This window comes from Tripterygium wilfordii, chromosome 21 (genome assembly GCF_013401445.1).
Source record: "Tripterygium wilfordii isolate XIE 37 chromosome 21, ASM1340144v1, whole genome shotgun sequence".
Lineage (NCBI taxonomy): Eukaryota > Viridiplantae > Streptophyta > Magnoliopsida > Celastrales > Celastraceae > Tripterygium > Tripterygium wilfordii.
In genome coordinates this window covers 15,517,502-15,541,256 of record NC_052252.1, presented here as the reverse complement: position 1 = coordinate 15,541,256, position 23,755 = coordinate 15,517,502, and the positions used below count along the sequence as shown (strand labels likewise).

The following is a 23,755-nucleotide window of genomic DNA, read 5'->3' as shown; positions in this document are numbered from 1 at the left end:
AAAGATAATAAAATAAAATTATATAATGAAAAAAACATCAAAACCCCTATTTGCATTACTGTAATTATACGGAACTTTTATTTAAAATTGATTTTCATTTGCTAATTCTCTCACGTCAAACTATGAAAACTCTTTTTTTCTTTCAATTTTTTTTTATTGAGTTTAGGGTCGACAACCAAATTATGAACTCATCAATAAAGGGCGCGGTGGGTTTTTACCACAATTGTGATACATTTTGATACTGTTATTGTCCAATCACTGAATGTCCTTTTTACCACAATTGTTCCAGCTTTTACTATTAGTGTTCTTCTAACAAGTGTGCCTATGTGGTGTTGACACCTACACATTAGTTTATTAGTCAAAAGATAAGGGCCTTTTTTTGACCTTCAGTTTGGATCCTTGTGGTGTAAATTAAACTTTCAAATTTAATGCTTGATTATGGATTGATTTAGAAGATAATATCTTTACGCTTTATTCTTAAGCCCTCATTAGTCCTCACTCTTGTTTATCCAAGCTCAACTCTCCAACAATCAAACAAACTGGTTGTGTCGAATTTAACTGAAACTGAGATTTTGCTTTCTCATAGTAATATTCATTAGCAAGTTGGGTTGTTAAGAAGGGGGTCAATCCCAATCCAATCACTGATTGATTTAAAAAGAACGCTCTTAATTCGGCTCTATATCTACAATTGGCGGCAAAGAAACTGCCTCATCCTCTAACTGATATATATCTTGAATCCGATGACTGATAAGAAGATGACTGATAACAAGAGAAACCAAGGACAAGCCGGCCAGAAGAGGATTAAACCCCTGTTCATTACTCCTCTCTTCCCAGCAATCTCCTCTGCGATTTCGTCCATCGCCTCCGTCATCTTTTTTATATGCTCTGCCTCCGAATGCATTCGCTTTCTCAGGTATGCCTTGCTCCGTTCCAGGCGTTGGAGATCCGCTGATGTGTTCTCCGATGAGCCTCTTTCTGCCACTTCCGCCTCTATTCGGTTCAGATCCGCGGTTATTTCCTGTTTTGCAAAAAAAAAATAGAAGAATAAATCAATCGGTGAAAGTTGAACAAAAGAAGCTGAATTTGAAAATCTGAGTATTACTTCAAAACTACAACTCTCGGAAGAGGCTCTGCGACTGCTAGCCCTCTTTTTGGCCATCTCCAGTCTCCGCCACTTCAGGCTCGCTCTTATGCTCTGTTTTGTCCGCGAAGCAGCAAATCAATAAGAGGAATCGTGAACGAAAGCACTCAGTCATATAATTTACACACACAAAAATGAATTCGATCTCAATTTTGGAGTAAATACATTAAAGTTCCCGTTCTTCGAAGATCGCTTTCCTAGGGTATTGTTAGCAATCTCCGTCTGCGCCGGCGTTGACATGCCAATAAGTTGATGTTCTCCACTCTCCTCCTGCTTCTTCAAATGCAAACATTTTGTTACTTAGATCGACAACTAATTACATGTATGGATGTAACAATCAAAGCTAGAAACGTACCTTGTAATTCCGTTCGAACTCCGGTGCCGATATAAGAATTCAGAACGTGAGAGGCAGAGCGATGTGTGGCCCTGGCCACGTGCTTCTACTTATACACGCTTAGCTCTGAACTCTACGTTTTCACACTTCTATTGAAAACAAATATAATATTTAATAACGAAGAAAAATTCTCGCGCGCTCTTGACGTGGCTCGCTCGAGAACGCGGTGGCAGGTGGGTCCGCGGCTCTTCCATCCGAACCCCTCTTTGGCCAGAAAATATTCTTCTTCAATTTAGTTCCTCCTTTATTTTCCCTACTTTGATGGTATCATAAAGGAAACGTCTTAATTCTGAGTTTTTTTTTTCCTTCAAATATCCATAATATAAATAATTAATTAGCAATATAACAATTTCATGAATTATTTAGCAAAATGACCATTGATATTGGTAAATAAAATAAAATAAAAACTCCATAATTCTGGACTACCACTTAAAAAGGAAAAAAGAATATATAATTAGATGGCATAGAAGATTCCCAATCACATTTATATTCAGGACCCGTTTGGTTTATCAGGTGTTGCAATGATAATGATAATCCTATCGCATTACTCTGATTGATACATATTTGTTGTAAAATGTAATGGTAATATGATTACAGGTACTGGAAAAGACTTAAAAAAAAAAAAGGAATCAAAATACCAGATTTTTACTGGTATTCCTATTAACAGTGGATCCCAAGCCTCTGCAAAGCATATGCCCCCCTCCTTTCATGTCATGATTTTTCCCCTTCGTGACTCTTTATGTAAAAGTTCAAATAATGCAGGTATGTTAGACCTTTTGAGGCAATTACAGGTCCAAGGAGTCAACAAAAATCCATTTCTATTGACCTAGATATTTTTTTAATGCTTCCATTTATTTTATGTAACCATTCATTTATTTTTTATTTATATAAAAAAAAAAGATCAAAGAGGAAAGAGGAAAGATAGAATGATAAGGAGAGGGTGAAAATGAGGGTATTATTGTCAAATCATTAAGGCTGCGTTTGGTGCACCATTATGAGGCATAATATATTGCATTTCAACCATTTATTGTATTGCACAAACAAACAATATTTTCGGGGTCCAAATTTCAAGGCAATTTCAACATCATAAATTGTTATTTCTGGAATTGTGATCTTTTGTACAATATTGAGACAATTTCCTTCATTGTAAATGTAAATACCCTGAATGGACCCATAAAATTACACCCTCTGCCATCAAGTACTCAGTAATTCACACGACACATTTTTTCTCTATGGCTGTACAACCCTTCGCTGCTACCTGCTACGATTTTCTTCTCCGATCTCGACTGTGATTTTCTTCTCCGGTCTCGACCTACGGCCGATCGACAACGGAGTAGGCGAATCAATTGGCTTTTGCGACGAATCTTCACACATCGGTAATCCCCTCATTTTCTCCTCAACCCTAGGTTATTCAGTCTCTCTCTGTTTTCTTGGTTTAGGGCTTGTGGGTTTTGCTCTCTTTTCTGGGTTTGTGCCAAGAACCATTGGTAAATAGAATTTCTGGGTTTTTTTTTTGGTTTATGCTTGATTTTTGTAGTCAATATTACGATTGGATTTATAAGATTTGTTTATGCTGGATTTGTTTATACTGGATTTGTTTATGCCGGATTTGTTTACATTCGAATAAATATTTTATGGACATACAACTTCCCAAGTATTTGGAGGTTTTGGTACTTATGGTTGTCTTGGACTTTCATTTAGGTGGGTATAAATCTGGTTTTAATCTGCTGCTGCTTCCCCTAGTTGAAACACTAAAATGTTTTTTAATGAGTTATGCAGTGTTTATAATTTATTTTATAATTTTTATCACTATTATATTGCTTTAAAAAGTTATGTCCCTCGATGTAATTTACACAACAATATTAGGACTTTATATTGTTCTAGCAAAAGTGTAACCAAACACCAACAACATTTCAGTAACCATTTATGATACCATTTATTATAATTATTTATTATCTACAATATATGCTACTGACAAAATTGTACATCAAACGGACCCTAATAATGTGAGGACAAATTGATAAAGACATGTGTAATTGTGCCAAAATGGTCTTAAAATTGTCCAAAATGGTACCATTTTAGAATGAGCAATATATGGTTCAAAAATTATCTCGGTCTTTGGGACAAAAAATGTCATTTGGTTTATGTGAAAAATATATGGTTGAAGTACAATATATTGTTAGACAAACATTATCAACCAAAAGGGGGCTATATATACCTCTATTTTTCATTTATATTTATTCACTTTTCATGAAAATTTTGGAAAATATCACATATCATATTACAATTACATTTTATCAACCAAATAACTTTTTAAGATTACCTAGTAATCCAATTCTCACAATTTGATTACTTGCAATGAAAATCGTATTACCATCGCAATACAACCAACCAAACGAGCCATTAGCTTCTTTCTCTTTGAAGCAAGGATAATAAGAAGTCACACCAATGGTGGCTTGACGACTTTATAATGGTCAAGATTCAAGACCCGACAGATTATGCTTATGAGCTTCAAAACTTTAGGTAATGATGCCGTGTCTAGTTATGCTTACAGTGTTGGAGAAAATGGGGGGAGTGTAGTAATTGCAACAATATCTTGTATCAAAATTGGTGTTTCAAAACGCGTAATCACTTTCCTTAAAACATTATTTGTCCCCATCAAATGGTTGCATTGGGTTACAACAAATCTGCCTCCAAGATACATTGAAGCTTGGTCTATGTATCACCTTTTTCTTGGTGCAATGATAGTAGAAGGTCAGAGTACTTTGAGAATAATTAAGAGAGAGAAAGATATTTGTCTTTCTATTTCTACAGCAATAGATGAACAAAAGAAAACTTTTATGAAAAAAGAATATGAGAAAGTTGATGGATAAATTGGATGATGTAAATGGTTACAGAATAACTCTATTTATAGAGTTTGTGGTGACTCTTCACATAAGATATGTCTTTACAATGAATTATCATGTCTTTTCAATGGTGATTCTTCATATATGACACTATAAAAGGATATGTCTTTACAATGTGAAGAGTTGCCTCCAAACCAATTAAAACATGTTTTTTCAAATGAAAAAAATATGTTAAAAAGTCATGCATTTTCAAAGGAAAACAATAAATCAAAATAATTTTGAGCTATCTCTAACATACAGTTCAAATGGTAGATGAGCAAGTTAACAGCCCAATTGGAGCCAATTAAGCAAGCCCGTAGCTATTTCTTTTTCAGATGGAATGATTTTCATGTGATCCTTGTATCGGAGAGAGATTCCCTTTTAGTGACAGTTTTGTATATTTATCTACTTGTTCAATCTACCAGCTACAGTTTTTCCTTGTGTCCAATATTGGGGGGTTCTTATTGGTTACTAATGTGCGTACTGATCGAGCTGCATTTGTTGGAGATGCTAGACTTTAGGGCTATTATGGTAACGGTTATCGTTATCGAACACAAAATATTGTTACCATACCGATCACTTCGGTAACTCAAAAAAGAAATCATTACCGTTACCGGGAGAGTCGGTATACCATCTATCGATAATGGTGAATCGATAATTAGTAAATTTATCAATTGTTAAAACCTAATAAGTGTTACTTGTCACTTGCAGGAAGAAAAAAAATTGATAAAATATATGTCTCTATTTGCGTACATAATACAACTAGAGCTTCAGTGATTGTAGATTGGGTGGAATTGAAGGCGGCTTTCAAATTGTTTGATCCCAAGTTCGACATGAGTAAGAAGCAGGGTTGTGGATTGTGGCTAGTGAAATCCTCCTCTACATACTCCATTTCCCACTAAAACTGAAGGCGGCTTTCAAATTGTTCAAATGCAGTATGTCTACTTCTCCATTCACACGTCTTGAGTCGCAAAGACCAGAGTCACGTGCAGAGGGTGGAGCTTGGCGGAGTCGAGGACCATAGTGGAGCTGTGGAGGTGAGGTTCTGCTTTGTAGATATGAGAGTTGAGACCAGAGACGAGATTTGTGACTCGTTAGGAGTGAGGAGAATAAATGAATAACCCTAAAAATCATCAATGGTGTAGATTAGAGTGGATTAATCTAATGGTCATAATTAAATAAGATTAAAATTAATATATATGTTATGTCGGTAATCGGGAAATTTATCGATTTTGCACTCGGCTTATCATTACCGATATAGAATTCATCGGTAAATTTACCATACCGAAGGATTGGTAATGATATACCAATATTGTGTGATTTTCGGTAACCAATGTGTTGGTAACGGTATACCCACGGATAATTTACCGCTACCATAACAACCCTACTAGACTTTGTGCGAGCATACGATCATTAATATGGTCTTGGATATAGAGCCCACTACATGTTCCACAGAAGTCCCTTACCTGTTACACGGGCTGGGTCGAGGTTCCCACTCCAGTACTGAGTCTACTGACTACTAACGTAGTACACTGTAGTGGAGATGATGGTGTACAGATGTAAGGCCGCCTAACCTGGCCCATGGTTACTAAGCATGTCGGCCTTGTGCTTTGGACTCACATGGGCCGGCCCGGCTCTTGTTAGTTGACTTAGGGGTAGGCGTGGCCCACATCCGGATAGGCTGGCCCACTCTGTGTGAAGCAGTCTGTTAAATCTGCTGAACCGCAGTTCCGAGTACGGAATGCACCATCAAGACATTCAGCAGGTTATTCCCCAATACCTTTTAGCATTTCCATGGTGAGTTGATGTTGGGGACTCCAAATTTTTTGGGGGGAGATGTATTTTGGTGAGATAACTGTAAATGAAAATGATATGTGTTGGTGTAAATTTATTATTGTCTTTTTTTTTTTTTTATCTATATATTGTAGTGGGGCCAATGGACCACAAAGCAAAGCTAGATTTCTTTTGGTTTGGTAGTTATAGTGGGTTCAATTGAAGCCAACATGGGGCAAATAAATTGCCACCATTGTAATGAGGCATGGATGAGCAAAAAGTCGGGTTGTAAAAAAAAAAAAAATTATGCAAATCGAACAGATCGATCTGTCGATCATTATAAAATATATGTTAGTGAGAATCAATCGAAAATCCAAAAAACCGATCAAATCGTCAATAATCGACCGAACGGTTGGTTAAATTTATATCAAAAAATCAAAAAACATCGACCGAACCGACCATTTGATACCCCTGGAAAAAATCATATTTTATTGGTCCAACATGGGAATAAATGAGTAAAATCATGGGCGAAGTTACAGAGGGTACAGGGGGCTTGTGCCTGCCCTGGATTTTGAAAATTTTCTACCATATATAGGTAATAGTCTACTGTCATTTTAGAAAAGTGCTTATGGTATAGCAGTAGTGGACCTATAATTGCTTGTCTTGCCTTAGTTTGAATCTCAGCAGGTGTGTTTTTGCTCTTTTTTTTTTTTTTAATTCTCTCTTATCAATAAAGAATATCTCAATTAGGTGTTCCAATTTCCTTTTTTTTTGAGAAGAGGTATTCAAATTTATTATGTCTTATACTTAATACTATTTAATAGATATTTTATTAATACAAATTATATCATTTATTAAGTCCACACTATCTCTAAAATATCATGTGTGGACTGTGTGTTGGTTATGTTTTTATTCTAAGTACAAGGTCTTTATGCATTGAGTGATACTTCTGTTTTTCATTTTGTTTTTGCTATAATCAATGAGAAATGAGAAATTGAGAAAATTTTCATTAAATATTTACTGAAATTTACCATGACATGGTATAAGCAATGTTTCAATACTATATTTAATTTTTTTTTTATAATTATTACAATGAGTTAACAATGGATATGCAAATCCACTTATGAGGGCATGAATTTTCTCATGTATTTTCACTGGGCCTGGGCTTGGAGGAATTGTGACTTGGGCTTGTGTGAGATGAGGCTACATCTAATAAATATTAGCAGCAAATTCACATGTTAACGATTTCATTGATATTAATTTCTGCAATTTTTTTTCATGGTGCATGAGTAATTAAATATAGTACCTATGTTAACAATTTCAATCAAAATGCTTATGTCCACTAATATTTTCAATACACATTTAGATATGAAAATTTTAAAAACAGCACCAGTAAGATAACATAAGATAATTGATTTTTTTTTTCAACAGATACAAATGATAGGGATAGCATTAAAAGCTTGTTTGAATTGGGATTACAATAATATTTGATGGAAAGAGTGCAAGAACAACCCAAATGACATTAGTACTTAAAATTTGATATAATCAACTGAAAAGTAGTGCATATTATTAACTGTAACATCACTCAGTAGTCACTGCATTGGCTCATTCTGCTTCACTAATAAATCACTGGAAACACAAAGGAAAAAGTGTTAATGGTGTAATCACAGTTTTTAACGACAACTGACTTGATTCAACAAAGTAATTAACTGAGGATTTGTGGATGCAATGCAATTACTTCTACCTTAGAGTTAATAATCTAATTTTTTTTTATCTTAGATATAATAATCTCATTTATTATTCTATCTTTCTTGTGCGACTACATATCTAAAGAAGCATTTGCATTTTTTGGATACACTACCTCTTAAAAGTCTAAGACTCAAAATCATACATCATCGCGGTCGTATAGCCGACCTATAGAAAGTTTCTTTCAACCTTAAAGAAATCATTCGATCACATAAGACCCCGGATGCACTCCTCCACTTTATCCACTCATTTTTACTTCTATTAATTATATATTCACTAACATCTTCTTCATCTTAGAAAATTGAGGCAAGATATCTGAAATCTTTTTTTTTTTTTTTGTTACTTCTCACCTATCGAATTTAATCGTTTATTTGTTCCCTTGTATGCTCTTACTAAACTTACATTCATATATTATGTTATAGTCCTACTTAATTTAGATCTTTTAGACTCTAAGGCTTGCCTCCACATCTCATGTTTCGAGTTAACTCTCAATCTTGTTTTAAACCTAATAACCTGACAACATAGTGATACTTATGCATAAATATAAACATATATATACACAGAAATGTAAAAGAATGTTAGAAAAAGGAAATCGAACCAACCGTAGTGATTGTGTAAGTTGGGCTACCACAACAGAATCATTTTGTGTCCTTGCTTTCGAGATAGCGAACATCAGATTCAGACGCACTTGAATGCTCGCACTTTGCTTCGCAATGACATCTGCTTCCCTCTTGAGTTGGTCTCGCTCTGCCTCAATCTCCTCGTACTTCTTCCTCACTTGACTCTGCCCTTCTTTTATGCATCGTTGTTCCTCCCCAATCTCCACCATCTCCGCCCTCAGACGCTCGATCGCAGCTTTTAGTTTCCTCTTCAATTTCCTATTCTGCTCACAAAGTTTCAAAACTCATACAACAACACATAGAACCCCAATGCAGAATGTAGATGATACATAATCTAGTACAAGAGTATTAATAGTATAACACAGCTTAAGACATTGTAATCAATACCGAGTGTCTCCTTTGCTTTCTTACTCCACCACAATGTCTCTTGCATTGAACCAGCGGAGTGCTCTGCTTTGCAATTCCAATTTCACTTCCCTCCCTAGCTGACATTTTGCAAAATAAACCTTCCATCCGAGCTAATCAGAAATATGTAAATAACACAGCTTGTTAGTTGCTTTTATAGACAAGCCCAATATGCATATACATATATATAGACCAAGTGAATGTTAGTCTTTGTGCGAGTCAATGTTAGTCTTTCTTTAAGTTTAACCCGAAACGACCGTTTGCGTAAAAGACAGTCAAAATCATGCAAGTCTAGCTTTAACAAGTCATTATAATTATAATCGTGCGAAGTCGCTCGAGGTTGAGCTAGGTTGGGTGCGATTTTGCTCGTCAGGGGTCCCCAAGGACAGCTGTGTGGGATCCCATGGTGGTTGTTTCCGTTGTTTAATAAAGGAACCAGATGTTTTGCAATTTTTTTTTCCTGGATTTGTCCGCCAAGTTTGCAGAAATCGCCTGAAAACTTCTTGGTAGGTTAACAACCAACCATCCACCCGGCCCAACTCTTTGTCAATTTACACCACACCCCATGCATGAAATTTGGAGAAGAGAATCAGCATATACTTTGCAGTTTTCATACCATGAAATCTGTTAGAATACATTATGAAAAAGTCACAAACCAACAAGTTTAATTTATTGTGGTGAATGACAAAGCAATTAACATTAGAATGGTATAGGAGTAGGAGGTCTTTGGTTCACAATTTAGCTTTCGCAATTTAAACTTTTATTTGTTATGCCCAAATGTTGACCTTATTTGTTGCGCCATTAGAGTTGTCCAATCCACACGTGAGGGGATTATAAGGATTCAGATTTGTTTGATACAAATAAGAATTGAAAATAAAAGGTTGATTTGACAGCCCGATAGAGAATTCATACAAATTTACGAGAAAGAAGTTCATTTTTGTAGGCTACACATAAAGATATTGCAAGATAGAATAGCAAGCAACAAGAATTCAAACATTAATAGTGGTAAGGATGCATTTCCCATAAACATCACCTCACCTGAGAGTGAAGTATGGAGAATCTTTCAGGTAGCTTCCTTCAACAACAAAGCTATATCTCATGCAAATGTTCGCTACAGAATGAGAGCAACTTCTATATAACATTCAAAATTGCAATTGGATCTCCGGTAGGTACTGCATCTTGATCTGTGCAGTAAATAGAAGCATTAGTTACAACGGGTAACTCCTGATAGTTGATACAGTTCATGTCAAAGTCCTTTGACGGCATAGTTGAAGCTAGCTCAAGAGGAGTGTCTGCACTGTGAGGGTCTGACAGAGCTGTACGACTAAGGATGTCGAAAGATACTTCTGTTGGGATAGCAGAAAGCTACGCTCAGAATGAGTAATTTCAAAACCAAGAAAGTACATGAGAGATCCAAGATCATTCATCAAGGGTCACTGTCGAAATCAGACCAGCAAGAGTCTGGGACTGACAACTGTGCTGAGGATGAAGATGCTTCTATTGGTTTTGAGAACACTTTAGAAGAGTGTGTACGCGTGGAGCCACATTTGGAAGTAGTGAAGATATGTGGAGTTCATTTCTCCACATAAAATACTACAGCTTCCTTCAAATGAGGGCCAGTCATCTGTTGTATTCGCCATCACCACAACAGATTTGATGGTTCTGCAATTTGTTAGAGTCTACAATTCGTATCCAATGATGTGGCACATCTCTCAAGCCATTGGATTCCAATTGTAGACTCTACAATTTGAAACTAATTGCGGAGCCCCCTCATCCCATCACAACGAGAGCTGATGAGAAACCTGGGGAGGAACGGCGGTGCTGCTGGACTGCGCGAGGCTGGTGCGCGACACGTGTGAGAGGAGCAGGTGGTGCACAACTGGGCTAGAGCTCTACAGAGCAGGGGTGCGGCGCTGAGAGCAGTGACGTGCGACAGAGCATGGGCACAGGAAGCAGCGGCGCTTGTGACGACAATGGGACAAGGGGAGTGTCGACGACAGCAGTGGGCTAAGAGGAGAGTCGCCGGGAAAAAAGGGAGAACACTAAACTATCCTTAATTCTAACATAACATAAAACAACTGACAACACAAAATAATATCTCTAACAAAAATTTTATTAAACAAACAAATAATAATTGTCTCAGAATCGTCATCTAGGTTGAAAATTGTTTTGTTTTTTAAGAGGGACTCGTCCAAGACAGATCACATTGGAGTCAATTCTACACGATAAATTCTGGGCTCGTGATCCCAAACGGATCAGACAATTATAGGACATAGGCTTATGAGGGTGGCTTAAAAAAAAATTGTTAGTTAAAAACTAGGAGTCTAGGACCTTTAATTCTGCCAACTTACTACCCAACTAATTCTTCTGTCCGTTTCACTCTCTACCTTATCTTCTTTGGCAAAAAAATTTGTTGTTATTGGGGGTGTTTCCGCTTTCCCAGTTTGACAAAGCTTGCTCTTAAATAGTACGTAATATCCTAAACTTTGACAATGAATGAGCTATAAAAAGCAAAAACATAATCATATTTGCGGTCACATATAAAAGAATTCAATGAATATGAATCTCTGAATACCACTGTAAATAATCATAAACATTGATTGATAATGATGAGTATGACCACATGTACCTATGACTACTTGAATAAGTCACAATTTCTATAAAACAAACAAATTTTTTTTACAATTTTCAATATTAACTTCACGATAAATCAAGGAAATCATAAGTGAATTGGCATATTTTAATTACCCTCGTACCCTAATGGCAAATCATTATCATTTCCCTATTATATTTTGACCATCTATTAGTACTATACACATTAAAGCTGCACATTCAGCAAGAAAATAGCATCAATGTTGCTTAAAATAAGCCGAAGCACATACACATAAAAATTGCATATGCTAGAAAAATTAAAGGGACAAAACCAACATAATAACCAGAAAATATTGCATATCAATGAAAAACATGCTATTTTCTTAAACATTTGCTTATTTTCCTCTCTTTTCTTCTGTTTTTTCTTTAAAACATCTATTATCTTCCCTCGCTTCCAATTAGTTTCTTTCTTCTTCTTCTTCTTCTTTTCCATCTCATTTCAATTTCTACGTTAACTTTTATGTCTATCTTTTCTGTTTCCTCTCCTCCTTTTCATCTTTTACCTTCTCTTTTCTATCATTTGATCCCTTCCTTCTTCTCTCTACCCTCCCTTTCTTGTTCGTCTATGTTTTTCTTGTCCCTATAAAATTTTCTACTTAATTACTCTCTTTTTTCGTTCTTCCCTTCACTTCTTTTCCTCTCTTCTCTTCTCTTCTTTTTTTTCCAATCGAATCACTCACCCTACCTTCCCTCCTCTCATTTCTCTCTCCCCTTCTCCCCTCTCCCTTTTATTTCTTTATATTTTTTTCGTCTCTATAAATTTTTCACTCACCTTCTATGTCTCTTTTTCTTGTTTCCTTCACTTCTTTTCCTATTCTCCATTCTCTATTTTAATCCAATCTCTCTCCATCCCCATTGCGCCCCTCTCCCTTCCCGTAACTTCTATGTCTCTCTTTCTTATTATTCTCTTCCTTTCTTTCTCTCTATTTTTTTTTTCAAATCTTACCTCTTCCTTACTCCCCTTATTATTCCTTTTTATCTTTTCCTCCCTCTGGATTTTCTAATAAACTTCTATGTCTTCCCTTAACCTTTTCTTCTTCTTTTTCTTAATATTTTTCTCAACCAATATATTTATATGACAAAACCAAAATCTTGTACTCTTCAGCAAAGAAACTATTAAAACTATTGAAATACAGAGAAAGCAAAGAAAAAGGAGATTACCTATTAGGCCACTAATTGTCAATATCCAACATATGATTCTACTTAATGCAGGAGGTCAAGTTTAAAAAATTTGCAGTTTATTTACATGTATAAGTAGCATATTGAATCCACTCATTGCAGATAAGCCAAAGCCAAGCCACAAAACCTAAACCAAACCTAGAATAACCAAGATATTCATCACGAAAAATCTGCAAAAAAGCAGCTCAAACTATAACCCTCAAGCTTTTCGACTCAACTCAAGTAAATCAAAACATTCTGTAGTAACCGGATTTCGTCCGATCCGAAAAATAAAAAATAGAAAAAGAACACAAAAAATGCAAAAGCTCATTTCTTTGACCTACAAGCCCATAGATATTCATAATCCCTTTCTTGGATCCTTAAATACTCAAATCTTGACCCAATAAGATCAAATCTTAGAAAATATCTAAAAATAAGAGAATTGTTTTAAAAAAAATGTCACATCTTTTTATTGTTTTTGCTAGAAGAATGGAAAAGTAAAAAATAAGAAAGAAAAAGCCAAGAATAAAAAGAGGGAGACAAAGAGAGAAATGTGACACAAATTGGGGAAAGAAAAAAGAATTAAAAGAAGGAGACAAAGAGAGAAATGTGGCACAAATTGGGGAAATAAAAAGAATGAAAAGAAAGAGACAAAGAGAGAAATGTGGCACAAATTGGGGAAAGAAAAAGAATGAAAAGAAGGAGACAAAGAGAGAAATGTGGCACAAATTGGGGGAAAGAAAAAGAATAAAAAGAAGGAGACAAAGAGAGAAATGTGGCACAAATTGAGGAAAGAAAAAGAATAAGAAGAGGGGAGAAGAGACTTTGGTTTTGGGGGAGGAAACAAAACAAAAAAAAGAAGAGAGGAAGAGAGGAGGCGTGAGAGAAAAGAAGAAAGAAGGAGGCTTTGGCTTTTGGTGAAGCAAAACAAAAAAAGAAGAGAGGAAGAGAAGGAGAGAGGGGGAAAACCGATTCTTTGGATTTTTTTGGTAGAAGCTTCATACCCCTCATATCTTTTACTCAAGTATTGCTCTATTGACACTTTGATTCCAATGTTTGATTCATTTTTAGCATCCTCGGATGTTGACTAAGAATAGACATGGTGTTTCTTGCATTCACCTTGGACATATGTGATGCTTGTGAGTGTTTTCGATACTAATATGTTGAGCCCTTTCTCTTTGCATTTTTTTTCTTCTATTTCTTGTTGGAAAAAGCGGGAGAGACCATATTTGGATTTGATTTTCTTGGTTTGGATACGTGTGAATCTCATAATGTGGTCTTGACTCGATTTAAATCTTGATTTACATTTGAGTATTCTATTTTTCCCTCTCTTTATGTTTGTTTTGTTGGACGAGGCTCGGGCTTGGATATTATTTGGACTAGTTGATGGAGGCTTGAGCAATTTCAAGATTTTGTTTGGTTTATTGCAATTTGTGTATATTTGGCCCCCCATATTGTGTAATTTATCTTATTCATGTCGACTTGTATAATTTCGACATTTATTATTTGTACAAGTGTGGATTATGAATATATAGGCTTAAAATTGAATATAGGTCATTTCAATTGAAGAAATCATAAGTTGATTTCCTTTATTTGAATTATGGACCTTATTTGATTTCATTTATGAATTTGCCATAAGTTGGCAATAATAGGTTAAATTGATAGATGACACTTTTTCAAATAATCATTTGTACCATAAGTTGGTATTTAAAATTAAACCTACCAAAAGTTGGTAGGTCATTTAATCATTTATATCATAAGTTGGTATTTAAAATTAAACCTACCAAAAGTTGGTAGGTCATTTAATCATTTATACCGGTAGGTCATTTTATCATTTATGCCATAAGTTGGTATTTAAAATTAAACCTACCAAAAGTTGGTAGGTCATTTTATCATTTATGCCATAAGTTGGTATTTAAAATTAAACCTACCAAAAGTTGGTAGGTCATTTTATCATTTATGCCATAAGTTGGTATTTAAAATTAAACCTACCAAAAGTTGGTAGGGCATTTTATTAAATAAACCATAAGTTGGTATCTAAAATTAAACCTACCAAAAGTTGGTAGGACATTTTATCATTAACACCATAAGTTGGTGTTTAAAATTAAACCTACCAAAAGTTGGTAGGACATTTTATCATTTAACACCATAAGTTGGTGTTTAAAATTAAACATACCAAAAGTTGGTAGGACATTTTATCATTAACACCATAAGTTGGTGTTTAAAATTAAATCTACCAAAGTTGGTAGTATGGCTCCAAATAAAAACTATCATAAGTTTTAGTAATATTACAATTCTTTTTTTTAATGCCGTCATAAGTTGATAGTATTCTTACAAATCTTTTCCCAAAACTATCATAAGTTAATAGTGTTATTTCAAACCTATTTCCAAATAAAAACCATCATAAATTGATAGTGATATTCCAAGCTTTTTTTTCAAACACTATCATAAGTTGATAAGTGTGTTGAAAGTAATAATTCAAACTTTAACAATTATATCTTGCAAAGAGCAAGTATCCATAAGATAGCCATGAAATTAATTATGGTAACCGTTTTCAAACGGGAGTTGTGGGGTGCCTAACACCTTCCCCACACTCAATCGATCCCCGTACCCTTTTCTCTGGTTCGCAGGTCTTTACGGTGTCCAATTGCACCTTAAATCAATTGGTGCAATTGATTTTCTTTTAAATCTCTGCGACACATTCTATTTTCTTTTAAATCTTTTACACCTTTAACAAAGGATTTTCCCCATTCTGTCATAACTCACAAACAAATCTCTCTTATACCGATAATATACCCCGGCAAAATATGATATCGTCAAATTTTGCCAAGAAAAGGGAAAAAAAAGAAAAAGAAAAAAAAGATAGAAGAAGCCAGAATTATACCTACAACAATATCAAATCTAATTTCGAAGCCATAGAACGATGCACAACATAGAAATCAAGGAATAAACAGGAGATTAAGAACAGGTGAGTCCAAGAATTAAAAGATGTGTAGTAAGATCTTACCAAAAATGGAGAAAGAACTGTGAGAGAGGAAGCCATAGATTGGAGGGCCCGAGTAGAGAGATTGGCAGGTGACAATTCTGGCCAAACTTAAACTCCAAAACGGAATTTGCTTTCCCATAACAAAACATCTCAATATTCATTGTGCACAAAACAAATATAAATTACTTTAATTATACAAAACTTTAGATTCAGTGATTGAGTATTATTGCAACAACACCCATTATTTTATAACCTCTATGCCGTCACGATATATAAGTAAAACCACCATTAATTTGGCTCTATAGCTTCAACTGGGCGCAAAACTGGCTCCTCCTCGATCTGATCGTCTGATAACAAGACAGACCAAAGAAAGCAACACAAATTAAAAATGCGAAAAATCCTCAAACATACACATAAATCAGACATGGGAAACACACAAGGAAACTAACCAAGGAGTACGTTGGCCAGACGAGGAATAACCACCTCGTTGAAGAACCTTATCTCCTCTTTCTCCTCCTCAATCATTGCTCTCTTCCGAGCAACGTATTCCTCCCATGCCTTTGTACGAATTTGTTCTTTCAGGTTTTCCTTGCCCTTTTCTAGGCGTTCTAGAGCCGCCCATGTTTTCTGTTTTTGAAACCAAACCAAATCACCAATCGATGAGATTGTGAGTGCTAATCAAATCATTCATTACCTTTAGAATCCTCATCGAAGGGTTCCTTTCAGAAATTTCAGCATCCAATCGGTTCAGATTCGCATTTATTTCCTGTTTTGCAAAAATTAAAAGGATCAGTGAACTTGAAGTTGAACAATAGAAGCTGAATTTGAACATCGCTATGTACTTACTTCACTACTAAGACTCTCAGAGGAGGCTCTGCGGGCACTCTTTTCGGCCATCTCCAGTACTCCCGGGCGATTCAGACTCGCTCTTCTTCTGCTCTGTTTTGTACACTAAGCAGCAAAGCAATCAGTCTCCAAAAACAGAAGACTCAGTCATGAACTTCAACACAAAATGTATACGATTACCTGGTGTCTCCTGTGCTTTCTTACTCCACAGTGTCTCTTGCATTGAACCAGCGGAGTCCTCTGCTTTGCAAATCCAATTCCATTTCGCACCCTAGCTAATATTTTCCGAAAGAAACCTGCCATCAGATCTAGTCAGAAGTAAGACAGCTTCGTAGTTGCTTGCTTATATAAGTCGATGTAGTATTTCTTTCAGTAATCATCGAGCGAAGTCGCGCGAGATGGGTTCGATTTGACTCGCCAGAACCACCACGGACCATGTTGATTATTTGGCTGGAGATAAATCTTCTTTTTGTCTTGGATTTGTCCTCCAATTTTGCAGAAATCACTTAAAGATTCTTGGTAGGTTAGTTAATGTGAGGGAATAATCCAAGAGGGACATGTGGCAAAGGCCTATTGGACGAGCCAAGAGTATTCCAATTAACGATCCCATGATTTCAGGGCACGATCGGTCTCCAAATCAGTGGTAACTTAGCACCCCCATCAGACCAAGTCACATGGAGTTTGGAGAAGAGAATCAGAATATACTTTGCAGTTTTCATACCATGAAATCCAAGTAGAAGGATTCAGATTTGTCTGATACAAATAATAATTGAAAATAAAGGTGGATTGAGAATCCCAAGAAGAATTCATATGAATATACAACAAATATGTTCAAAGATCTTGCCTTTTGTCGAGTCATCATCAATGGAAAAGACACTTAAACGACCACGTTCGAAGGTACAAACTGAGGCAGCTGTTTAAGGACTGGTCATTGTACAGACATCTTCAAGCTCCGATACCGACTCAAATAGGATAAAGTATATTCTCATAAATATTACAACACATGACTCATGCCAACAATTTGTTGGTAGGATCTATAGGGTTACTCAGTATACACCCAAAGAATAGTGAACGCATATTTCTGTATTATAAAACAAACACTTATCAAAAAAATTACCAAAACATGGTACAAACCATCTTTCAACATTGTTAAAGCCCCTCCTGATGTACATATCTGATAAAGCCCCTCCCTTATATTCAACTAGGACTTTTCCTAAGGCTTTAGTGAGTTGAACTTAACCCACTTGCTAGGTTGTCGGAGGAGCAAACCCGTAAGGGTAATCGGATGTATCCATGAGAACTGAGATTCAAAACGGATAATATAATTGATGTGTATGGGGTGTGGATCTCTAATAAATATTAGATTGAGTTTTTTTTTTTTTTTTTATATATATTTATGATTATAACAATGGAGATGAAACTCTAATTATGACGGCATGAATCGTGTCATACTGTCATTCTCCTGAATATCTTAGCTTACAACCGGAATAATTGGTTCCCATGACCAACTGATTGAGAGTCACTTTCTAATTGAGTATATTGGTGTCTTTCAGCTTAACTTTAGCAACCTTGTTCATGTACTTGTTTTATGAAGGTAATTAATCAACTTGTTAGCAAGATAGATAATTATTCAAACTTTTCGGCTCGTTCACACTTGGAAGCAGATCAACATTCACACCAGCAATCACAACAGACACAAATGGTAGGGATAGCATAAAAAGCTTGTTTGAATAGGGATTACAATAATATTGATGGAAAGAGTGCAAGAACAACCCAAATGACATTAGTACTTAAAATTTGATATGATGAAGTGAAAAGTAGTGCAGATTATTAACTGTAACATCACTCAGTAGTCACTGCATTCGCTCATTCTGCTTCCTTACTAAATCACTGGAAACACAAAGGAAAAAGTGTTAATGTTGTCATCACAGTTTTTAACGACAACTGAATTGATACAAAGTAATTAACTGAGGATTTGTGGATGCAACTTCATTAGTTTATCTCGACAAGACATAAAAAAAAATTTAATAAAACAAAGTGTATGTATATTATGATATTTAATTTACAATTATCATCCGAGCCTTTATCTCATAAACTTGGAGTCGACTACATGACTCTATAAGTAAAATAAAAACAAAGGGAATCCACTACATGTATTCGCTTCCGCAATTCATTTATATTTAGGATCATACTTACATTAATTCCTAGTGATTTCATATATTTTCTTACTACTTTAAGACATGCTTTTTTAGGTCTTTCTCTCCGATAAAAAATTCTCTCGATTCTACTTACCGCTATACCATTATCTCTACGTTGTAGGTGTGCATACCATCTTAAACAGTTTTTTTCACTACTTATTTTCAATTGCAGCTACTCATATCTTCGAGCTAATAATCTAATTTTCTGTCTTAAATCTAATAATGTCATTTATTATTCTATCTTTTCTCATGCGACCACACATCTATTGAAGCATTCACATTTCCACTACATGCATTTTTTTGGATATGTTGCCTCTTAAAAATCTAACACTCAAAATCATACAAAATCGCGGGTCGTATAGCCGACCTATAGAAATTTTCTTTCAACCATAAAGAAATCCTTTCATCGCATAAGACCCTGGATGTGCTCCTCCACTTTATCCACTCATTTTTAATTCTATTAACTACAAGTTCACTAATATCTTCATCATCTTAGAAAATCAAGCCAAGATATTTAGAAACCTTAATTTTTCGTTACTTCTCTCCTATCGAATTTAATCGTTTCTTCATTCCCTTGTATGCTCTTATTAAATTTACATTTCATATATTCTGTTGTAATTCTACTTAATTTAAATCCTTTAGATTTTGAGGCTTGCCTCCACATCTTCAGTTTCGAGTTAACTCTCAATCTTGTTTCATATAGGAACTAAACCTACTAACCTGACAACATAATGATACTTATGCATAAATGTAAACACATATATACACAGAAATGTAAAAAAGTGAGAGACTGAAAGTTGAAGGAAATCAAACCAACCGTAGTGACTGAGTAAGTTGGGCTGCTCCAACGAAATCATTTTGTGCTCTTGCTTTCAAGATTCCGAACATCAAATTTAGACGCACTTGGATGCTCGCACTCTGTTTCGCAATGACTTCTGTTTCCCTCTTGATATGCTCTCGCTCTGCCTCAACCTCTTCGTACTTCTTCCTCACTTGATTCTGCCCTTCTTTTATGCATCGTTGTTCCTCCCCAATCTCCATCATCTCCGCCCTCAGACGCTCGATCATAGCTTTTATTTTCGTCTTCAATTTCCTAGTCTGCTCACAAAATTTCCCAACTCATAAACCAATGTTTTAAAATACCAGTTGAAACGGCCGGTCCAACCGAAAACCGGAGGGGTCACCGGTATGATTTAATAATATATTGATGAAATGCCAATTTCGTCAAATATCAGTCAAATGCTAGTTCAATTGGCCGGTTTCCGACATGAATACCGATTGTCCGGTTTGAAAAAATTCAAAATTGAGAATTTTTCAAAAAAAAAACAAAATATGAAAAATAAGGGTCCGTTTGGTAGACAATATCCACAGTAGCATATATACTAGCATATATTGTGGTAGTATATATGATGGTAAAAAATGATAGCAGATATGATTCCTGATATGCTAATAGTGTTTGATTGTACTTTTATTGATAGCATACATGCTGTTAAAATTGTTGTGTAAGTTACATGCATGGGTATTATGCATTTAATGTTATAATTGATTAAAATAAATATTAAAATAGCATATATTGTGCACCAAATAGGCCCAATAAGTTATAAAAAATAAAAAAAAAACCTAAAAGAGTAAAATTTTAACCTAATTGAAATTTAAATGGTTATGTTGGACTTTAAAATTTATATGATTATGTTGGACTTTCTTATAAGGATGTTTGTTAATTTGAGACTGAGTTTGGTAATATTATGTTTAATTTGAGAATAAGAATGTTATTATTGTGTTTATTACTTTATTTGGATGGATTTTAATTTATAATAGTTTTCTATTCTTTTAAATAATTTATAGGTTATTTTAATAATTTATTATGAATTATAAAATTTTAATTAATTAAATCATACCGGTTAACCAGTCAAACTGGTTGAACTGGTTGCCGGTGGCCCAACTGGTACGATTCGAAATCCAATTTTTAAAACATTGCAAATGAAGCACAACATAATCTAGTACAAGAGTATTAAAAGTATAACACAGCTTAAGATATTGTAAAGAATAGTACCGAGTGTCTCTTGTGCTTTCTTACTCCACAATGTCTCTTGCATTGAACCAGCGGAGTCCTCTGCTTTGCAATTCCAATTCCATTTCCCTCCCTACCTAGCATTTCACAAAATAAACCTGCCATCCGAGCTAATCAGAAATACACAGCTTTATAGTTGCTTTTATAGACAAGCCATATATGTGTGTTTATATATATACAGACCAAGTCAAGGTCGTCTTCCATGATTATTCCCCGTCTTTTAAGGTAACAGCAATGCCCCGTCTTTTATGGAAACGATTCCTTAAAAGACGGGAAACGATTCCTTAAAAGACGGGGCATAATCATGGAAGTCTAACGATAATAATCGAGCGAAGTCGCGCGAGGTTGCGGGAGTTGGCTACGATTCGACTCTTCTGGGACCATCATGGTCGTTGTTTCATTGTTTCATAGACCAAGTACATCTTTTGCAAACAAAATTTCCTGGATTTGTTCTCCAATTTTGTAGAAATCGCTTAAAAATTCTTGGCAACTTCCACCCAACTCTTCGTCAATTTCCACACACTATCAGACCGAGTCACATGGAATTTGGAGAAGAGAATCAGAATACACTTCTGCAGTTTTCATACCATGAAATCCAAGTAGAAGGAACCAGATTTGTTGGATACAATTATTCTTTGACAATCCCAAGGAGAATTCATTCGAATTTACAACAAACTTCTTCAAAGATCTTGCAAAATATAATAGCAAGTATGCCAAGCAACAAGAATTCAAACATCAATAGTGGTAACTGGTAAGGAAGCTTTTCCCATAAACATCACCTCACCTCAGAGTGAAGTCTAGAGAATCTTTCAGGTAGCTTCCTTCAACAACAAAGCTATATCTCATGCAAATGTGTGCTACAGAATGAGAGCAACTTCTATATGACATTCAAAATGGCAATTGAATCTCCGGTAGGTAGCTTATCTTGATCTGCGTGGCAACTGCTGATAGTTGATGCAGTCTATGTCATGGTGCACAACCACATAATAGCTAGCGGCTTATCACTTTCTCAGGAAAATTTGATATTGCAGCTAAAGAAGCAGAATATACAATCAGCAAGATTTCATACAGGTACCTTCTATTAGGCAAGTGTGCAAAGCAACTTTGGCAATCTTTTAAAAAATGACAAAAAGAAAACATATTAAGAGAGTCCAGCGTAAAGGACTCTGTGAATGGAGCAACACATAATCTTACAATCAGCTAATGTACTTGCTCATCAATGTAAAAGACACTTAACCGAGGACGTCTGAAAAGACAAACTGAGGCAGTTGTTAAAGACAGGTCATTCTACAGATGTCCTGTATAAAAGAAGGTGAAACAGGGCGAAAGAAACAGATTTATTCAGCAAATGAGTGACATTGTGCTATGACAAGCTAAACGTAATCATTTTGTCAAAAGAAGGGCTAAAGCTAATCCTTTGTGCAAGGCCCAGATTTTGCAGTCAAATAGAGGCAATTCTAATGCAGCATACCATCATAAGTATAAGCAGCCAGTGAACTCAAAAAAAATAGGTATTCAACCAAGTAATCAACCAGACAATAAACTCAAATTTCAAGGACAACCCGTAGAAAATGGCATATAAACAATAACCAATAACAAATGAATGAAATAACACAATAAGATTACATCTTCAGCACATTAAATAATCATCATGGTTATATTTACAAAAAGAAATCTGAGGGCAGAAGATGTTAAAAGCGAACATGGCGCAACTAGATCTAACTCCGAGTACAAAACAGGTTCTCAACGAGAAGCAAAACTACAAATAACCTTATTTATTAGGGAAATGGCCATCAAATGTAATAGCATTTACCTATAGGCATGCTATTGACAAAAGATCCAATAAAAAGTAAATTTGTCGGCATGGACGTTCAGTCCTTTACCAATAAACAAATTGTGTAAAGCAACGTAAAGGGTGCTGCAGGGGTGGCGTAATGTGGACTTGGGGCCTGTCACTGTAAACGTAGATAGTGGATAATGTTTAATGAGGTGATCTGATAGGGCTTAAACGCCAAAGTGCGACAGAAAAATATAAGAGAAGCTGAATCTGCCAAAAAAAAAAAGTGCCATCAAGTGATATAGGGAAAAAGGGCTCTCCATATGAAGCACAGAAGTAGGGATGCAATAGAAATCAAAGCAAGCAATCAATCAATACAGAACAACTAAAGAAAACCCTATATCATTCTCAGAATATGATATAAAAAAAATAACATGGTAATAAAAATGTAAAAGGTGTGTGGGTGAACTCATCCTTTATCTTAGCATACTCAAATCAACCAAAGTTTGCTCGAACCAGTAATCTGGCAATAATAGCCAAAGAAAGACAAAGTTATACTACACGCCTGTCTATTAATATGCACAGAGATAGAGATGGATACATATAGAAATGTGTAAACCAAAAGAATTTGGGAAATCCAACATAATTACTGAAACAACTGATGGATGCGCACATTCCGTCCAATCACATGTTCATTCACGTCCCTCATAAGTGTGATTCCCAATTTAAAAGAATCATCGAATCAGTCGTTGACAGTGAACACAGTATGAATCGCCAAACGCCAAACAAGCTTTCATGAGAATTACCTTTTGAGATGTAGATCCGTGTTCCGCGAGGGGCTCTTTTTGTTAAAGGGCCGAAAACTGCCTAATCCCAGGTACGTCCAACAACTTATTTTCTCGATCAGGCCCACAGCTAAGTTGGAATGCTATCCCAAGAGGTGCGGCCCACGGCCCATATATAGCTCATGCCTGTCACATCACTGCCCAACAGTCTCATCACGATAAATAGTAAATACTGACAAAACAACTTGTCATCCGTCGCCTGCCCGACCAAACCCCACGGTCTCTCCAAAGCGAGTTGAGAACTCTTCATGTTGGTTA

The 23,755-nt window shown here is 35.5% G+C and overlaps 4 protein-coding genes across 8 annotated transcripts; all 4 read right to left on the bottom strand.

Moving 5' to 3' along the window:
* Positions 1-526: 526 nt before the first annotated feature.
* LOC119988477 lies at positions 527-1,646 on the bottom strand. 4 transcript variants are annotated; one of them, XM_038833528.1, is made up of 5 exons: positions 1,497-1,636; positions 1,307-1,417; positions 1,103-1,195; positions 683-1,018; positions 527-645 (listed from the first exon to the last, which is right to left on the bottom strand). In XM_038833528.1, exons 2-4 carry the CDS (start codon positions 1,379-1,381, stop codon positions 716-718), a joined length of 471 nt encoding a protein of 156 aa, XP_038689456.1. In that variant the 5' UTR covers positions 1,382-1,417; positions 1,497-1,636; the 3' UTR covers positions 527-645; positions 683-715. The 4 variants fall into 4 exon arrangements, with proteins under 4 accessions (XP_038689456.1, XP_038689455.1, XP_038689454.1 ...); XM_038833527.1 differs by having other exon boundaries at positions 554-1,018; positions 1,307-1,411; positions 1,497-1,646; XM_038833526.1 differs by having other exon boundaries at positions 554-1,018.
* A 5,972-nt stretch (positions 1,647-7,618) lies between these two features.
* On the bottom strand, positions 7,619-9,104 carry LOC119989995 (ribonuclease Y-like). The gene is made up of 3 exons (XM_038835794.1): positions 8,947-9,104; positions 8,542-8,822; positions 7,619-7,822 (listed from the first exon to the last, which is right to left on the bottom strand). The coding sequence occupies exons 1-3, from the start codon at positions 9,070-9,072 to the stop codon at positions 7,786-7,788; spliced, it is 444 nt and encodes a 147-aa protein (XP_038691722.1). The 5' UTR covers positions 9,073-9,104; the 3' UTR covers positions 7,619-7,785.
* Positions 9,105-15,834: 6,730 nt separating this feature from the next.
* LOC119989705 lies at positions 15,835-17,304 on the bottom strand. 2 transcript variants are annotated; one of them, XM_038835381.1, is made up of 5 exons: positions 16,787-17,304; positions 16,607-16,699; positions 16,455-16,526; positions 16,210-16,387; positions 15,835-16,107 (listed from the first exon to the last, which is right to left on the bottom strand). In XM_038835381.1, the coding sequence occupies exons 1-5, from the start codon at positions 16,907-16,909 to the stop codon at positions 16,049-16,051; spliced, it is 525 nt and encodes a 174-aa protein (XP_038691309.1). In that variant the 5' UTR covers positions 16,910-17,304; the 3' UTR covers positions 15,835-16,048. The 2 variants fall into 2 exon arrangements, with proteins under 2 accessions (XP_038691309.1, XP_038691308.1); XM_038835380.1 differs by having other exon boundaries at positions 16,607-16,711; positions 16,787-17,301.
* Positions 17,305-18,290: 986 nt separating this feature from the next.
* On the bottom strand, positions 18,291-23,477 carry LOC119988583. The gene is made up of 4 exons (XM_038833665.1): positions 23,459-23,477; positions 20,858-21,906; positions 19,622-19,902; positions 18,291-18,496 (listed from the first exon to the last, which is right to left on the bottom strand). The coding sequence occupies exons 2-4, from the start codon at positions 20,978-20,980 to the stop codon at positions 18,460-18,462; spliced, it is 441 nt and encodes a 146-aa protein (XP_038689593.1). The 5' UTR covers positions 20,981-21,906; positions 23,459-23,477; the 3' UTR covers positions 18,291-18,459.
* Positions 23,478-23,755: the final 278 nt, after the last annotated feature.